The 15,189-nt window shown below is 51.0% G+C and overlaps 1 protein-coding gene across 6 annotated transcripts in view; it reads right to left on the bottom strand.

The window, feature by feature from the left end:
• Nucleotides 1-1,381: 1,381 nt before the first annotated feature.
• Nucleotides 1,382-15,189, bottom strand: part of USP40 (ubiquitin specific peptidase 40) — a 77,274-nt gene continuing 63,466 nt past the window's right edge. For 3 of the 6 annotated variants that reach the window (XM_072719130.1, XM_072719131.1, XM_072719133.1), the window contains 7 exons: nucleotides 13,917-14,043; nucleotides 12,584-12,678; nucleotides 11,244-11,362; nucleotides 7,703-7,768; nucleotides 5,778-5,988; nucleotides 5,548-5,643; nucleotides 2,106-2,596 (listed from right to left, as the gene is read on the bottom strand). In XM_072719130.1, coding sequence (XP_072575231.1) covers nucleotides 2,186-2,596; nucleotides 5,548-5,643; nucleotides 5,778-5,988; nucleotides 7,703-7,768; nucleotides 11,244-11,362; nucleotides 12,584-12,678; nucleotides 13,917-14,043 — 1,125 coding nt within the window. In that variant the 3' untranslated portion in view covers nucleotides 2,106-2,185. Of the gene's footprint in view, nucleotides 1,734-2,105; nucleotides 2,597-5,547; nucleotides 5,644-5,777; nucleotides 5,989-7,702; nucleotides 7,769-11,243; nucleotides 11,363-12,448; nucleotides 12,489-12,583; nucleotides 12,679-13,916; nucleotides 14,044-15,189 lie in introns of those variants that run through there. The other 3 variants (XR_011994116.1, XR_011994117.1, XM_072719132.1) reach the window with 2 other exon arrangements.

The following is a 15,189-nucleotide window of genomic DNA, read 5'->3' as shown; positions in this document are numbered from 1 at the left end:
GCCTCCTCCCACCACTTCTTTTATGAGTGAGAACTACATGTCTTGTCTCTGAGTTGACCCTAATCCCCGTAGCAGACCTTCCAGAAAATTTTGTATTTGGGAAGGCAAGAGCTAAAGCAAATGGAGACTCGAGTTCTATGTATTACACAGGTGTGAGGCCGAAGAAAGAGGCCAGGACCCCCAGGGGAGGGGTGAGCCTGCACAAAGAACACTTCAGGGCAGAAGAGCAGTGCACCTGTGGGGCAGGTGTTGGTGCCGGAGGCCTCTGGGAAGCCGTGGTCCGAGAGCTCCACGGTGGGCCTGGACGGAGGAGCTGCTCACCCAGGGGGCGGGGGGTGCTGTGACCTGCCAGCCCAGCCCGTGCACGATGGCTCTGATGACGTCTTTTTTTTTTAAGATTTTATTTATTTATTCATGTGAAACACAGGGAGAGAGAGAGAGGCAGAGGGAGAAGCAGGCTCCATGCAGGGACCCTGACGCGGGGCTCGATCCCAGGTCTCCAGGATCAGGCCCTGGGCTGAGGGCGGCGCTAAACCGCTGAGCCACCGGGGCTGCCCTGATGACGTCTTTCAGCCACTGGCCGCTGAGCTGGGAGGCCCTGGGCGCTGGATCCCGTACTTCCGAGCCCCCTTTGTGGGGCAGAGGTGCTGGGGTGTAGGGGCGATGTGCTGGAGCTCTCCTGGGCCACAGCTGGCGGTACCCAACCCCTTGGGGTGCGTGGAGCCCCGAGGCCTAGGGTGACCTTGGTGAGTGGCTGCGCTCATGGGGGGCGACCGCGGGGAGCCAGAGCCCTCCGTCCCCTGGGAGCCCTTTGCCCGGGGCGGGGCTCGAGCCCCCCAGCAAGCCCGCGGTGCGTGGGGACGAGGCGCCCTGCGGGCGGGGGGGGGGGGGGGGTCGCCGGCCTTCCCGGGTCCCTCGGGGCTGCCCCGTGACTCTGGATCATCAGGAGATTCCCGTGCACGCCCCCCGCCCCCCATCCCAGGGGAAGCCCTGTTTGCTGTAATGCAACCGCCACCTCTTTCCCTGGAGGAAAAGAAAACCCGACCACGTCCAGTTCCTTCCAGAACAATCCACCCCCCCCCGCGCCCCAGTAAGCTCCGTGTGACTTGAGAGGCAGCCCCCATCACCCGGACAGTGATTCCTCGATATAAACGTTTATCGAGCAGGTGAAGCGCGCTTGGGCGCAGGGGGGCGCGGGGGGCGCGGGGCCCGCAGGCTCGGGGAGCCCCCCCCCCCGTCTCCTCCCTGCGACCCGCGCACTCCACCCGCCCTCGGCAGCCACGGGCCGGACGTCGGGGGTCCCGCGAGGCCTCCGGTTCCTCCAAAGCAAAGCTCCGGGGTGTCAGGTTGGCGTCTCCGGCCCTTGGGGCGCGGGACCCCCGAGGGCCCCCGAGGGCCCCGCCCGCCCCCTGCTCCGCAGCCTCATCTGCGGTACGAGGGTGAGCGCCTGCGGCCCCGGCCCCGGCCCGGGAATCCTGCTTCGACCCGGGTCTGCGGTGCGGCCCTCGACGTCCTTCCGGGCGGGGGGCTCCGAGCGAGGCCCCCGCTTCGCCCGCAGCAGCACCACGACCCGCCGCAGCGTCCAGGGCCCTGCCGGTCCCGCCGGGCGCAGGCGCAGGCGCTACCTGAAGCTCCGCACGTGGATGCACAGAGAAGCTTCCGGGGCGCGGGGCCGGCCGGGCGGGGCGGGCCTGCAGCCGAGGTCGCGGCTCCGCTCACGAAGGGCGTCTCGGCTGCGGGAGACACGGGGCGTCAGGGCCGCAGCCGCAGGCCCGGGCACGTGCTGCCCCCGGCACACGGACTCCCGGACTGCGGAGTCGGGCGCCTCAGCTCACCCCCAGCCCCCGCGGCCCCGCGGCAGGCCTGGCCCGGGACCCTCCAGCCCGCCGGGTGGCAGCGCCGCCCCGCAGGGTAAGGCTTGGAGAGCGCGCGCGGGGGGGGGGGGGGGTTAGGGTCCCCGGCAGACCCCCCCGCGGGGCAGGGCCCCAGGCTGAGCCCCGGTATTTGATGTCACGACCCCGAGATCAGGATCCGAGCGGAAACCCCGGGGCGGCGTCATCCGGCTGCGGCCCAGGCGCCGGGCCCGGGACCTAACGGAACGTGTCCCCGTCGGCGCGAGTCGCTGCTGCTGCGCCGGTGGCCCCGCAGCAGAGGGGGCGGGGGCGGGGCCGCGCCGGCAGGTGCATCAGGGAGCACCACCGCCCCCCAGCCAGGAGCGGAGGACTAGGATGGGGGGCAGGTAAGGAGGATGGAGGCGCCCGTGTGGCCTGCAGGGGGATGCGGTACGGGGAGAGCCGGTCCTAGCTCGTGGAGGTGGAATGTTCCAGTAGACTGCGGTTGTGGTAGGGGCAGGAGGCAGGAGGGGAAGGTGGGGGGTCACCTGCTGGGGTGACCAGGGCCTGAGAGAGACCCAGCGAGGGGCGGAGGGGGCAGGGAGGCGGCCCGGGCAGGCCCTGCCCCCGGAGCCGCGATAGGGGGCCCAGCGCGGCTTGCGGGGCAGCCCGGCCGCACCATACCTGCTCGGCCGCCTCGGCGTCCCTCTCCCCAGGTCGTCCGCGTCGGTACCGAAGTCCCCGTCGTCCTCCAGCAGGACATTCTGCGTTTCAAGGTAACGACCGGGGGTTCGCCTCCACTGAAGAGGCTCGAGCCAAACAACTGAGGGGAGCCTGGCCCGGACGCCGCGCCTGGTCCCTTAGCTCCCTGGCTGCCCCGGTGCTGTGGGCGCAGCTCTGCCGACCCGGGCTGCCCCCTGCCCCGACGGTCCCCCGGGGGTCGCAGCGCGTCATTCACCCCAACCCTGGCCGCCCCGGGCTCCTCTAGAGGTAACCAGCGCCGCCACCGCCCTCCAGGACCACGGTGGTCAGCGAGGAGCCGCAGGAGGGTCCTGCTGTGTCTACACGTTCCTCGGGGGAGAAAACTAACAAACGTGCGGATCTCTACTCCGGCAAGGGGAGGACACGTGGGGTTCCAGCGGGCCGTGCGTGATGGGCTTTTTAAGAACTGTCAAACGCTACAAAGAGGAAATACAGGGGTAACGGGGCCACAGCCACGTCCTCAGGGCAAGTGGCTGGGGGCCCAGGTGCCCCAGTGACGTGACCAGCTCATCCCAAGACAGCACCTGCTCCTACCCTTGTCCTGGGAAAACCAGAGCTCGATGCACACGTGGATGGTGCTGGTGGAGAAGGAAAGTGCTCAGCGCGAGCCAGCGGTTAACCGCCGTAAGCTCTGACCGTATTTGGATCATTTTTCAAGGAAAACACAGATTCAGTCGCTGGCCCTCAGCCTGCTGGAGACAATGTCCCCGGACATTGTTCCCGTTTTCCCTCTGACTGGACGGCTCCCCAGGCGTGTGACCGACTGATCCACAGCATTTTACGGGCTTCACATTCCCGGTGATGACCACTGTGACTGTTTTCCACGCTGACCCACGGAGCTCCGGTGTATTCACTGCTGTGTTCTACGCCACCATATCCACACTTTTTTTCATCTGTCCTCTTCCTGAGGGTCACTGTCCTTTCCAGTTTACGCTGTTACAACCAGTCCTTCAGCGAACATTCTGCACACCCCCGCACGTGAACCCACGAGCTGTGCCAGGGGCTGTCCAGGAGCAAAGTCACAAGCACTGCTGCGCACAAGCGCCATCACCGTCACCACATGGTGTCCAGGGCCACAGGGTAGGGGGTTGGCAGTGCCAGCCACTGCTACCCCCCAGGCCCCTGCTTCCCGGCTCCCCCCTTTTCTCCTGAGAACTGAGGGGGTCTTCGTCTTGGCCCGCCTCCCATCAGGGTGTCCTCCTGGCACTGATGTAAGGACCACACCTGCACCCGGTGACCATCCTTGTGAGTTTGTGGCTTGTCTTTACACTTGGTATCCTTTCCTCTGACGAACCACGTGTTTACTCCTAATGCGGTCACGTTTACCATCCTTTATGGTCTGTGCTTTTTGTTTAAGAAGGACCTCTGAGATCTGAAGGTTGGAAATCACTGCCTTTCACCTTTAAGTTTTCATATTGATGTACACGGTGTGGGCAGACTGGATGCAGACTTCCTGGGGCCTGAGGCGCACATACACTTGGAAACTAATCTCTCCTACACGAATAACCAGTTTCCCCAGCACCGTTTACTGAATAATCCGTTTTTAATGTCGCCTCGAGTACCCGTCAAGTTTCGTCCATCCGCCTCCCCGAAGCTACTCTGCTGACACAGCTGCCCGGTCGCTCTTGGCACCAGGCCAGGGAGCGCCCATCGTGGTGTTTAAAAATCTCCTCCCTGCCCGTTGCTTCTCCATGTGAATTTATATGTTTGTTTCCTGGTCTATCGTGTGAGGCTTCCTGCCAAGAACACGACGTTGCTCTGTATCTAACTGAAGCTTTAATACCACTCGGTATTTTGGGAATAATCTCTGGAAAGGTCTTGTAAATCTCTTTGCTGGATGTATTCCTAGGTATCTTATAGTTTTATTCTGATCCTGTGACCTTTGAACTCTCTTACCAGATCTGATGGTACCTGTATAGTCTCTTGAATCTTCTTTTAGGTGAACTGCATATGAAGAATGGTTTTATGCTTTCATTTTAGAAGTTCCTTTATTTCTCTCTCAACTTTGGGGAGAAGGAGGCTCATACCACCCTGGTTAGCACAATGCTGAGTGGAAGTGGTGGTTAAGGGAATGCTTATTCCTTGATGTGAAAATATTGATTAGCAATTTAATCCTTATTTTGATATCCACAAATAAATTCTTAAATCAAGGATTAAAGTTATTCTTAAAATATCACTTTGTGATAAAGTAAATTTGTCTAGGGCAGGTGAGGATAGCTCTGTCATTTACTGATACCAGATTCTTCTTCTTTTTTTTTTTAAGATTATTATTTATTCATGAGAGACGGACAGAGAGAGGGAGAAGCAGGCTCCATGCAGGGAGCCCGACATGGGACTTGACCCTGAGACTCCAGGATCACACCCTGGGCCAAAGGCAAACGCTAAACTGCTCAGCCACCCGGGCTGCCCGATACCAGATTATTCAACAGGTGCAGAAACAGTGGGAATTTAATAGGAAATTGCTCACAGGGACTAGGAATGGAAGGAAACATCTCCCTCTGATGCAGGAACCTATTCCAAACCTGCAGCAATGCACTTAATGATAAAACTTCAGAAGCATTTTCACACAAATCCAACCCAGGATTAAGGTTTTGATACTAAGGTTCTTCTGGCCTCATGATATAAGTGGTCTGGCCTTCCCTCCTATTTTCCAATGTATGTAAGAGAGGATCATCATTGATAGGATTATCAGAGCCTTGAAGATCTGATACAACTTCTCTATAAAAATCACTGCTCCTGGGACGCCTGGGTGGCTCAGCAGGTGAGCGTCTAACTTTGGCTCAGGGTGTGATCCCAGGATCTGCTCCCACATCAGGCTCCCCGCAGGGAGCCTACTTCTCCCTGTATCTCTGCCTCTGTCTCTTATGAATAAATAAAATCTTACAAAAAAAAAAAAAAAATCACCGATCCTGGTGTTTTACTAAAGTGGTAAATTTGCTGATAAATAACTTACCTTAATACCAATAGTGTCTCCATCTTTCAAGTAATAAGGCGCCCCCTGCAAATTATCTTGCTTTTTCTTCTTTTTCCTCTTGGTAAATTGCTGGTTCTATAGAAAAATCAAGCATCCTGAATACAGAAAACTCAAATTCTTACTAAGCTCCCTATCTGTGAAAAACAGCAGTTAACCTATTCACTACACCAGGAAGGCCCAGTCTCTCTGAGAAAGCCCTGGAACTTTACCCAGCTAGATATCGGAAGCCACTCAAACTTTTCGGGGAAGTACTTGGCAATTTCAATTTTCTCCACGGGAAGAGAGCAGAAGTGGGCAACTCGTTGTCTCAGGGAGCCAGCAGTCCAGCCTCGGGCGGTGTCCCACACCAAGTCCACGCACGGCGCATACGCCCTCTCGCCCGGGAGGCGCATCCGTGTCCTCAGTACCACGTCCTGAGGGCTGCACCGGAAAACAAGTAAGAAGAATGAGAAGTTCGCAGGAACCATGGTGAAGCGTGATGGGCAAGGCTTCCCCTCCTCTCTTCTGGTTTTTAGGAGGACAGATTTATCCCCAAACCCTCTAGTCCTCTTCTCTACTTTGATTTTCTCCCATCCTGGGCCCCAGCGGCGTCTTCCGGGGGCGGTGTGACAAGGGCTGCAGCTGCGCCCCGGGAGGGGCTGAGCGCTGGGAGGGGGCGGGGGAGAAAGTCAGATGTGGAGCCCGCCAGAAGGTGGGGGGAGGGAAACTGTGTCTAGGCCAGTGAGGTCCTGTGACCACACCAGCTGGATTTTGGTTGTATGGGAGCTTTTACCAAAAAGAAAGGTGACGCTATGGGAGCAAAGGACCTTGAGGTGCAGGGAGAGGGCAGGCCCAGTTGGACAGGAGACGGAACCTCTTGGCAGGCCTGGATGCCAAGGACTGACAGGGCTCCCTGAGGAGAGGGGAGAGCCCTGGAGGCTGGTCAGGGACGCAACAGCTGGGACAGGCCACCTGGTGCCCAGCATGGTCACATGGACATCACTCACAACAAATGTGCCAAGGGCCGGTGTCGGTATTTAAGAAAGAGCTCTCACAAATCAGACTTTTCCTAAGACCCCATTGTAAAACCCGCCCAATATATGAATGAATTCACACACCCACAAAAGGCAAAGGGCTTGTAAATGAGAAGACTTTGGGGGGTAAAAAAACGACTTTGAAAATGCCCAATCTTACTAGCAATCAAAGCACCGAAGCAAATGAGACAAGATAACCATTTCTCCACGATCAATTTAGCAAACGTTTAAACAATGAAAATATTCAATGTTGGTTTGAGGGTGAAGTAATACTCATCACCACTGCTTGTGGGGCCATAAACTGGCATAACTTACCTGGAAAGGAATTTAACTGCTGTAAGACGTTTACAACGTTCATACCATTTGACCCAGAAATCCCCCTCTGGGACACCATGCTTGGTATTACAGTTTGCAGTAAGAATGCACTTTTATAAAAGCAGTGGGGTTGCATGAAGGGTAGACACAGCTGAGGGGGAGCTCCCGTTACTACGCGGCAGGGTGGCAGCAGGAATGGTTTTCTCATCGGGCAGATGATCACCAACCCTATTGCTGGTGATACTCACAGGAGGTCTTAGAAAAGATTTTCTTATAATGAAAAAAGAATCAGGAAGTTTTGATTACAGACCCCTGTGGGGTGTTTCTTTAGTCACTAATGAATTATTGATTAGGATACAGGCACTGTTCTAGGTACTGGGGACAGAGCAGTGACCAAAGTACTTGTTCTCCCAAAACTTACACCTGTTGTAGGAGACAAGTAACACACAATTCAGTAAGTATCTACTACGTCAGGTGGGGTGAGGATGAAAAAGTAGGCGAAGGGGGGCAGTGACAGGTGCTGTGCAAGTCAGTCTGACAACTCATAGGGCTGGGAATGAGCGTCCTGCTTACACTTTGAGATCATTAGGGATTCAATATGCATCTGTGACTCACTGTTTTCATGGCAAAATGAGTTCCAAGTTCCAGACACTAGGCATGCAAACACACCTGTAGGACACAATCTGGTTTAAGTTGCCATGCTACTCAAGCAGTGGGGAAAAACCCTTTACTACTGATCCCACCGTTAGGTTTTTCAGGAAACTAGCCACCATGAAGAGACACGTACATGGGACAGGATGACTTACCCCAAGTTTTCTTCTTCCTGAAGGGGCTCTAAGCAGATCTCAGTTTTCCGTCCCAGTTTGTAGTCCCTGATAAAAGAAACAACACTGAGTGATATATTTTTTAATTTTTAAAGATTTTTTTTTTTGGGGAAACATTCTAAGCTTTTTTTCTTAAGCAAAAAATTACACAGAGTAAGGACACTCAGTATTTGAGAGACCTAGTAGGAACAAGGGGATGCCAACAAGCTGGATGAGCTGGGTGATATGTATAAACCTCGGGATGCATTAAATCATAAACCGAGAATCTGAACAGATCAATTACTCATAAGGGAATGGAGTAAATAATCAAACATCTCCCAAAAAAGAAAAGTCCAGGACCAGATGGCTTTACTGGTAAATTCTAACAAAGATTTCAAGATTTAAGAACTATTCTCCTCCAGCTCTTCCAGAAAGCAGAAGAGCTGTTACAAGGCCAGTATCACCCCAATACTAAAACCAGACGAGGATACTACAGAAGTTCAGACCAACATCCCTGCTGAACAGAGGCAAAAATGCAAAATATGTACATTAAAAGAATCTTACACCATCAAGTAGGATCTATTCCAGGGATGCGAGGCTGGACCAATACTTGCAAATCAGTCAATGTGATACACTAACAAAGTGAGGATAAAAAATCAAATCATCATCTCAGTAGATGAAGGAAAAATGACAAAATTCTACATCCTTTCATGATAACTCTGCTCAACAAAGTGGGTTGATAAGGAACCTAACTCAACCCAGTAAAGGCCACACATGAGTAGCTGGCAGCTCATGTCCCCCACCATCAAGGAGAAAAGGATGCCCATTCTCACTCTTACTCCGTGTGGTACTGGAAGCCCTACCCAGAGCAATCAGACAAGGAGAAGAAAATAAGACGCATCAAATCAGAAAGGAGGTAAAACTGCCTCTCCCTATAGGTGACGTGCCATTATATGTAGAAAACCCTAAACACCAAATAACTGTGAGAATAAATCAATTCGGTGAAGTTGTAGGATATGAAATCAAGATACAAAAATCGCTTGATGTTTTTAATTTTTTTTTTTTAATTTATTTATGATAGGCACACAGTGAGAGAGAAAGGCAGAGACACAGGCAGAGGGAGAAGCAGGCTCCATGCACCGGGAGCCTGACGTGGGACTCGATCCCGGGTCTCCAGGATCGCGCCCTGGGCCAAAGACAGGCGCTAAACCGCTGCGCCACCCAGGGATCCCCGCTTGATGTTTTTATACACTAACAGTGAACTATCAGGAAGACAAATTAAGAAAACAGTCCCACTGACAAGACCATCAAAAAGGATAAAATACGCAGAAATAAACTTAACACAGGAGGTGAAGATCTATACACTGTAAGACATTGATGAAAGAAACTGAAGACACAAAGAAGTGACAGATATTCCATGTTCACGAACTGGAAGAATGCTGTCAGAACGTCTATGTTACCCACAGTGAGCTACGGATTCTGTGTAATCTCTATCAAAACTTCAACATTTTTCACTGAAGTACAAAACCTAAAATTTGTATGGAACCACAAAAGCTCCCAAAGAGCCACAGCAACCTTGAGAAAGTAGAACAAACTTGGAGGCATCCCCCTTCTTGATTTCAGACTATAGTATTCAAGACAGTATGGCAGGGACACCCGGGTGGCTCAGCGGTTGAGCGTCTGCCTTCGGCTCTCGGGTCCCAGGATTGAGTCCCCCATTAGGATCCCTGAGGGGAGCCTGCTTCTTCCTCTGCCTGTATCTCTGCCTCTCTCTGTGTCTCTCATGAATAAATAATTTAAATCTTAAAAACAAAAACTATGGTATTGGCATAAAAACCGACACAAAGATCAATCGACCTCAGAAATAAACCCAAGGGATTTATAATGAAGGAGCACACAAGGGAAAAGGACAGTCTTTTCCATAGATGGTGCTGGAAAACTGGTCAGCCGTGTGCAACAGAATGAAGCTGGACAGCTACCTTCTACCGTACCCCAAAATCAACTCAAACAGATTAAAGCCTGGACCATAAGGCCCCAAACTACAAAACTCCTAGAGAACACAGGAGGTAATAAGCTCCCTGACACTGTCCTTGGCAATGACTGTTTTTTGGATTTGATACCAAAGGGAAAGACAAAAAAAGCAAAAATAAGCAAGTGAGACTATATCATATTAAAAAGATCTTGTATAGCAAAGGAAACCATTAATGAAATGAAAAATGAAATGAAAAAATGACCTATGAAATGGGTGAATAAATCTGCAAATCATGCACGTGATAGAGGATCAATAAAGAACCCATTTACCTCAAGAGCAAAAAAACCCCAAACAGTCCAATCAAGAAATGGGCAGAGGAACTGACATTTTCCCAAAGATCTACAGATGGTCACCAGGTACCTGAGAAGGTGCTGACCATTACTCATCATCAAGAAAGTGCAAACCACACCCGCAGTAAGATATCTTGTTCCACATGTCAGAATGGCTAGCATCAAAAAGACGCAATCAGTGCTGGCGGGGACGTGGAGGAAAGGGGAACCCTTGTGCACTGCTGGTGGAAATGTAAATTGGTGAAGCCAATTTTTTGGAAGTTCCTCAAAAAATTAAAAATAGAACTAACCATATGATCTAGCATTTCTGGGTCTGTATCCGAAGGAAATGAAAACAGAACCTCAAGAGACATCTGCACTCCCATGTTCACAGCAGCCAAGGCACGGCAACAAGCCAGGTGCCTGTGGATGGATGGATGGACCTCAGGGAGGCGTCCCCATATGTATGCAACGGAGTATCATTCAGCCACGAGAAAGGAGGACATCCTGTCACTTGTGACAACGTGGATGACCATGAGGGTATGATGCTAACAGTGAAATGTGACAGTGAAGGACCAATCCTGTGAGGTAGCACTACCCATGGAATCTAAAATATCCAGACTCACAGAAAGAGAGAGTACAATCGTGGCTCCTGGGGGCTGCGAGGTGGAGGGAAAGAGGAGCTGCTGGTCAGAGGCCAAACTTCCAGTTACAAGGTAAGTCTGGCGCCTCCGAAGTCCAGCACAGTGCGTACAGTTAACAATACCGTATCGCAGATTTGAAAGTTGCTAAGAGGCTAGATCTTCAATGTTCTTACCACGAAAAAGAAACAGTGATGATGTGATGCGCTGCGGGTGTTGGTGCTGGCCAGTGCCAAGGTGGCAATCGTTTCAGACTTACGGAGGGCTGTATGTCAATTAGATCTTAGTAAAGCTTGAAGAAAAGCTCAAAATTCTGTTCATGGTGTCTGAAGCGTAGTAAGAACACGTGGAGCTGCCTTTATGCTGAACACAGACAAAGTCGCAGAGTTTCTGACTGGAAGTGCCACCCAGCTGACAACATGCTGTCTGACCTGCCCCGGCCCTCACGGCCCAGCAGTGGTGGTGGAGGAGGAGGAGGAGGAGGAGGAGGAAGAGGAGGAGGAGGAGGAGGAGGAGGAGGAGGAGGGGGAGGAGAAGGAGGAGAAGGAGGAGAGGGAAGACGGCGGAGGAGAGGAAGACCAGGCTCTCGACGAGGGACCCACCTGAGCTGCTGCCGGTTGATTCGTAAAAGCCTGCCCAGGCGCTTCCTCTCCACGGTCCAGGCTCTGAGGAAGGCTGGGGATGGGATGACAAACCCCAAGGAGGAGGACAAGGTCATGGCCTAGAAAAGAAATAGTTCTCCAATGGTTTGAACAAGTACTGTTAGCAGACACGCTGCTGTAGGAAGGCAGTGGGCCCACACAGTGACACCTGAGGGAAGAGCACGTCGAGGAGGGCAAGCCCGGGGCATCTCCCCAGTGACGTCAGTCCAATCACTTCTGTCTTCCTCTCTAGGGAAGCCAGCTTGAGGGATAAGTGAATCTGCCGATGAGCCAAAGCTCTTTTTAAATTATGTTTCAGAAAGTGAAACTCAGAAGTTAATTTCTGTGAGTATAATTCGCAAGAGCACTCATGAAACCAGGGGTTCACCTTCCGCTTTCTTGAGCGCTAATTCTTCAAAGTTTGCTCTGTCAGTGAAAGAACTTTATTTGAAATGTTCCAGAATCTGTGGATGCAAATGCTAGGCCTAACCTTCCGTACTGATTCTGCAGGGGCAGATACCTATTTATAGATTTGGGTTGTAATATGAAAAATGAACACTAGCCATTTTAGATATGAAAACTGCAATTTTCTATTTGTCAATCCAATCCAAGAAAAAAAAAAAGTCTCTCGTTTTCATGGCAATAAGACCATTTGCTGCTTTTCTTTCCAAACGCTGAGTGCACACAGGAAAATCCAGTATGGATGGCTGGTACTTCTGTTGTGCGTCCCAAAGTTTTTCCTTTAGGAGGATGAAGGGATGCCCGGCAACAGTGAAGGTGCCTAAGCGTTTCGTGTTCTACTCAACCCAGCCTTTCCGTCTGGACCCAACACTCGCTTTATGAATGTTAATAGGTAAGAAAAGGATACAGTATCTAGTTACACATCCCACCTCGGAGCACCCTGACAACATTTAACACATGGATCACAATGGGACAAAAACGATGTAAATAAAGGGGTAGAGTGAATGTTTGACAGATGTTTCAATAAATCATGTTTCCCTAAGAAATCAAAATGAACACAAGCTGCAAGTCACCGAGGATCAATTCAAATGAAAGCACACAGCATGCCCGTCAGAGTGGGGAGACATGAAAGCCACAGGGCAAGTGGCAGAAACAAACACCAGCGCCGTCGGAGCCGGACGCGGGGGCGCCTGGTGGGTACTTACCGCCGAACATGGCATATAACACATGCCATATCGGAACAGACTGTAAGTGAGGGAAAAGGAAATAGAAGAAGGTATTAATATCTCACTGGAAGAAGCCAGGCCACCACTACCATGCGCCACACGAAGAAGTCTGACCTGGGACTTCAGCTCTGCCACGGTGGCCTCTTCTGAGATCTCAAGGTCCCCCAAGTAGCGGAGGGACACCTCCCCGTGCAGGTCACCAGGAGCGCCTGCACGAACAGAGCCAGATGTCAGGAAGGAACTTTCTATCTCCTTTGTATTTCTGAAATACACACCGGGTCATAAATCATAGAGCTCCACTCGAGAAACTGGGGGCGTGAGTTCCTCGAATTGGGTCCCTCGTGAGCTCAGAGGGGAGGAAGCCATGCCTGGCACGTCAGCAGGCAGGCAGCACGCCATGGGCACGATGCACTGGGTCCTCACTGTAGTGGGTTCGAGGAATTGCACACTTGTGCTCTCCGCCCAGAATACTCTTCACATTTTCTCCTTCCCCAGAGAGGACTATGCTGGTAGGACTCTCTCCTGGCTCTTTATTTTATCCTCTTGTTTCTTTCTTTCCTAACACTTATCCCAACATGTTAGTCTTTTAGCTGTTTTCCTGTGTAGGTGTGCACGTATAGTTTTCCTAATCTGTCTCCCCCCAAAACAGTATTCTATTCCAGAGAGGGCAGCCCATCTCTCTGGTTTCTCTCCCAGTGCCTGGGACAGCGGCTGCCACACAGTAAATGGCCAGCAGATGGTTACTGACTAAAAGGTGAAAACAAAATGTTCTCTTACCTAAAAGCTAGATATAGCTGAATAGTTAAGTAAAACATAATAAATGGGAAAAATATACGAAGAGTTCTATTTAGTTACAAAGTAAATTACTTTGTGTTTTTTTATAATGAAGTGAAAATCTACTTTTTACAAATGGTAATTCAGACTCACTGCTAGAGACTTCTTGCTCATCCTGAGGTGTATGTGTGTGGATCTGAATGTGGAGAAGGAACCGAGAGTCAAACAGTAGGTCTGTATGCTGTGTATCTCCTCAGAAGTCAGAGAGGCGGTGAAGCACCCCACAGGCTGCAGCCCCTGGGGTCGTGGTGGTGGAGAGAGGGGGGCACACAGTGTGGACTGCAGCCCGCCTCTCGGGCCTGCCTCTGTGGAGCCCCTGCGATGCACGGAGGGCTCGGTCTCCGAGTCCATCATGGGAAGTGGGGCACGCCGCACGGGGATCTTGCAAGATGATACGTAAAAACTCTAATACGTTGTGTAATAATAAAGACAGAGGCAGCCCTCAACTGTTACAGAGCCCTGGATGAAAATAGGGGCTGCTCTTATGGAATGAACAGGTTTTGATTTTCAACCTTATGTTTCAGATACGTGCTTCATTTGCCTCTCAGAGCAAAGGTGGTCATTCTACTCCCCTTATGACATGGTGGCTGCTACAATTCTGTTCTGTCCTCACCTTGGGTGGCAGCAGCTCTCCAGACCCCACCTGGAGAAGGGGCACCGTTCCTCTGGTCCTGATGATTCTTCCAGTGACCCGGGGAACCCCCAGGCTGGTACCACCAGACGGGCACCTTCAGGAAACCCTAAAGAAGAGAGCACTTCTAACCGCTGTGAGGTACATGGAGTAAGTGAATTTCTACTTCCACACAGAGAAATAGCTTCGTAACAACAAATGTTCCTGAAGTTATTTTTCTTTTTAGACTTATTAACTGCCATACACTACAGCTATTTATTTATTTTTTTAAAGATTTTATTTATTTATTCATGAGACACAGAGAGAGGCAGAGACACAGGCAGAGGGAGAAGCAGGCGCCCTGCAGGGAGCCCGACGCGGGACTCGATCCCAGGACTCCGAGATCATGACCTGAACTGGAGGCAGACGTTTCACTGACTGAGCCACCCGGCGCCCCTATTTATTGTTTTTACAACCAAAAGTTTAAGGTTATAAAAGTTAGCCTTTGGGACTGACTAGGACTCCGTGTTCTTTGCTTAGAAGGAGCTTAGTCAATATACTTACTTGTAGTATCTTATGACAATCAATGAAAAATAAAACAAAATATCAAAATGTGTTATCTCCAGGCCTGGTAAGGGCACCTCTAGCACAACGCACCACTGAGAAGCGGTTTTCACTCATTAAAATTCCTAACAGAACTTTATAAAGAAGAAGCCATTGCTCTAAGTTGGATTCCTATATACAAACTACATGAAATAAACCTGACCGACTAGCCCCCCTACACACACAGCCACAGATGCACACGGTTTATGGTAGCCAAGACCATGAACCAACCTCAAGGCCCCTCTTTAGAAGACCGGTTATATTATGTAGGCCACAACTTCTGACAAAGTGATTTCAGTTCTAGGATATATACGTGCAAAATGGCACACATGTATTTTTTGCAGTATTATTTGTATCAACAAAAGGCTGGAAACCATCTAAATCCTTGAGGAGACTAGTTAGATAAATCACGGTACCTCCACACAATGGAATATTCAATAACCATCAAATAGAATCAAAGAGCTATATGTGTTCTAACATAATATACATATGGGAATAAAATATTAATGAAAAAAGTGAGAATAGGATGTCTAGCACCTGATCTTCTCTGTATAGAAAAAATGTGTATATGTACAACCATGTATACATGTGCATTAAAAAGTACATACTTGTGGAAGGGTATAGTGGAAAGTGGCTGCTTATAGCGGGAGGACACTGAGTGGCCGGAGGGCAG

Source organism: Vulpes vulpes, chromosome 9 (genome assembly GCF_048418805.1).
Source record: "Vulpes vulpes isolate BD-2025 chromosome 9, VulVul3, whole genome shotgun sequence".
NCBI lineage: Eukaryota > Metazoa > Chordata > Mammalia > Carnivora > Canidae > Vulpes > Vulpes vulpes.
This window is presented reverse-complemented; position numbering and strand designations above follow the sequence as displayed.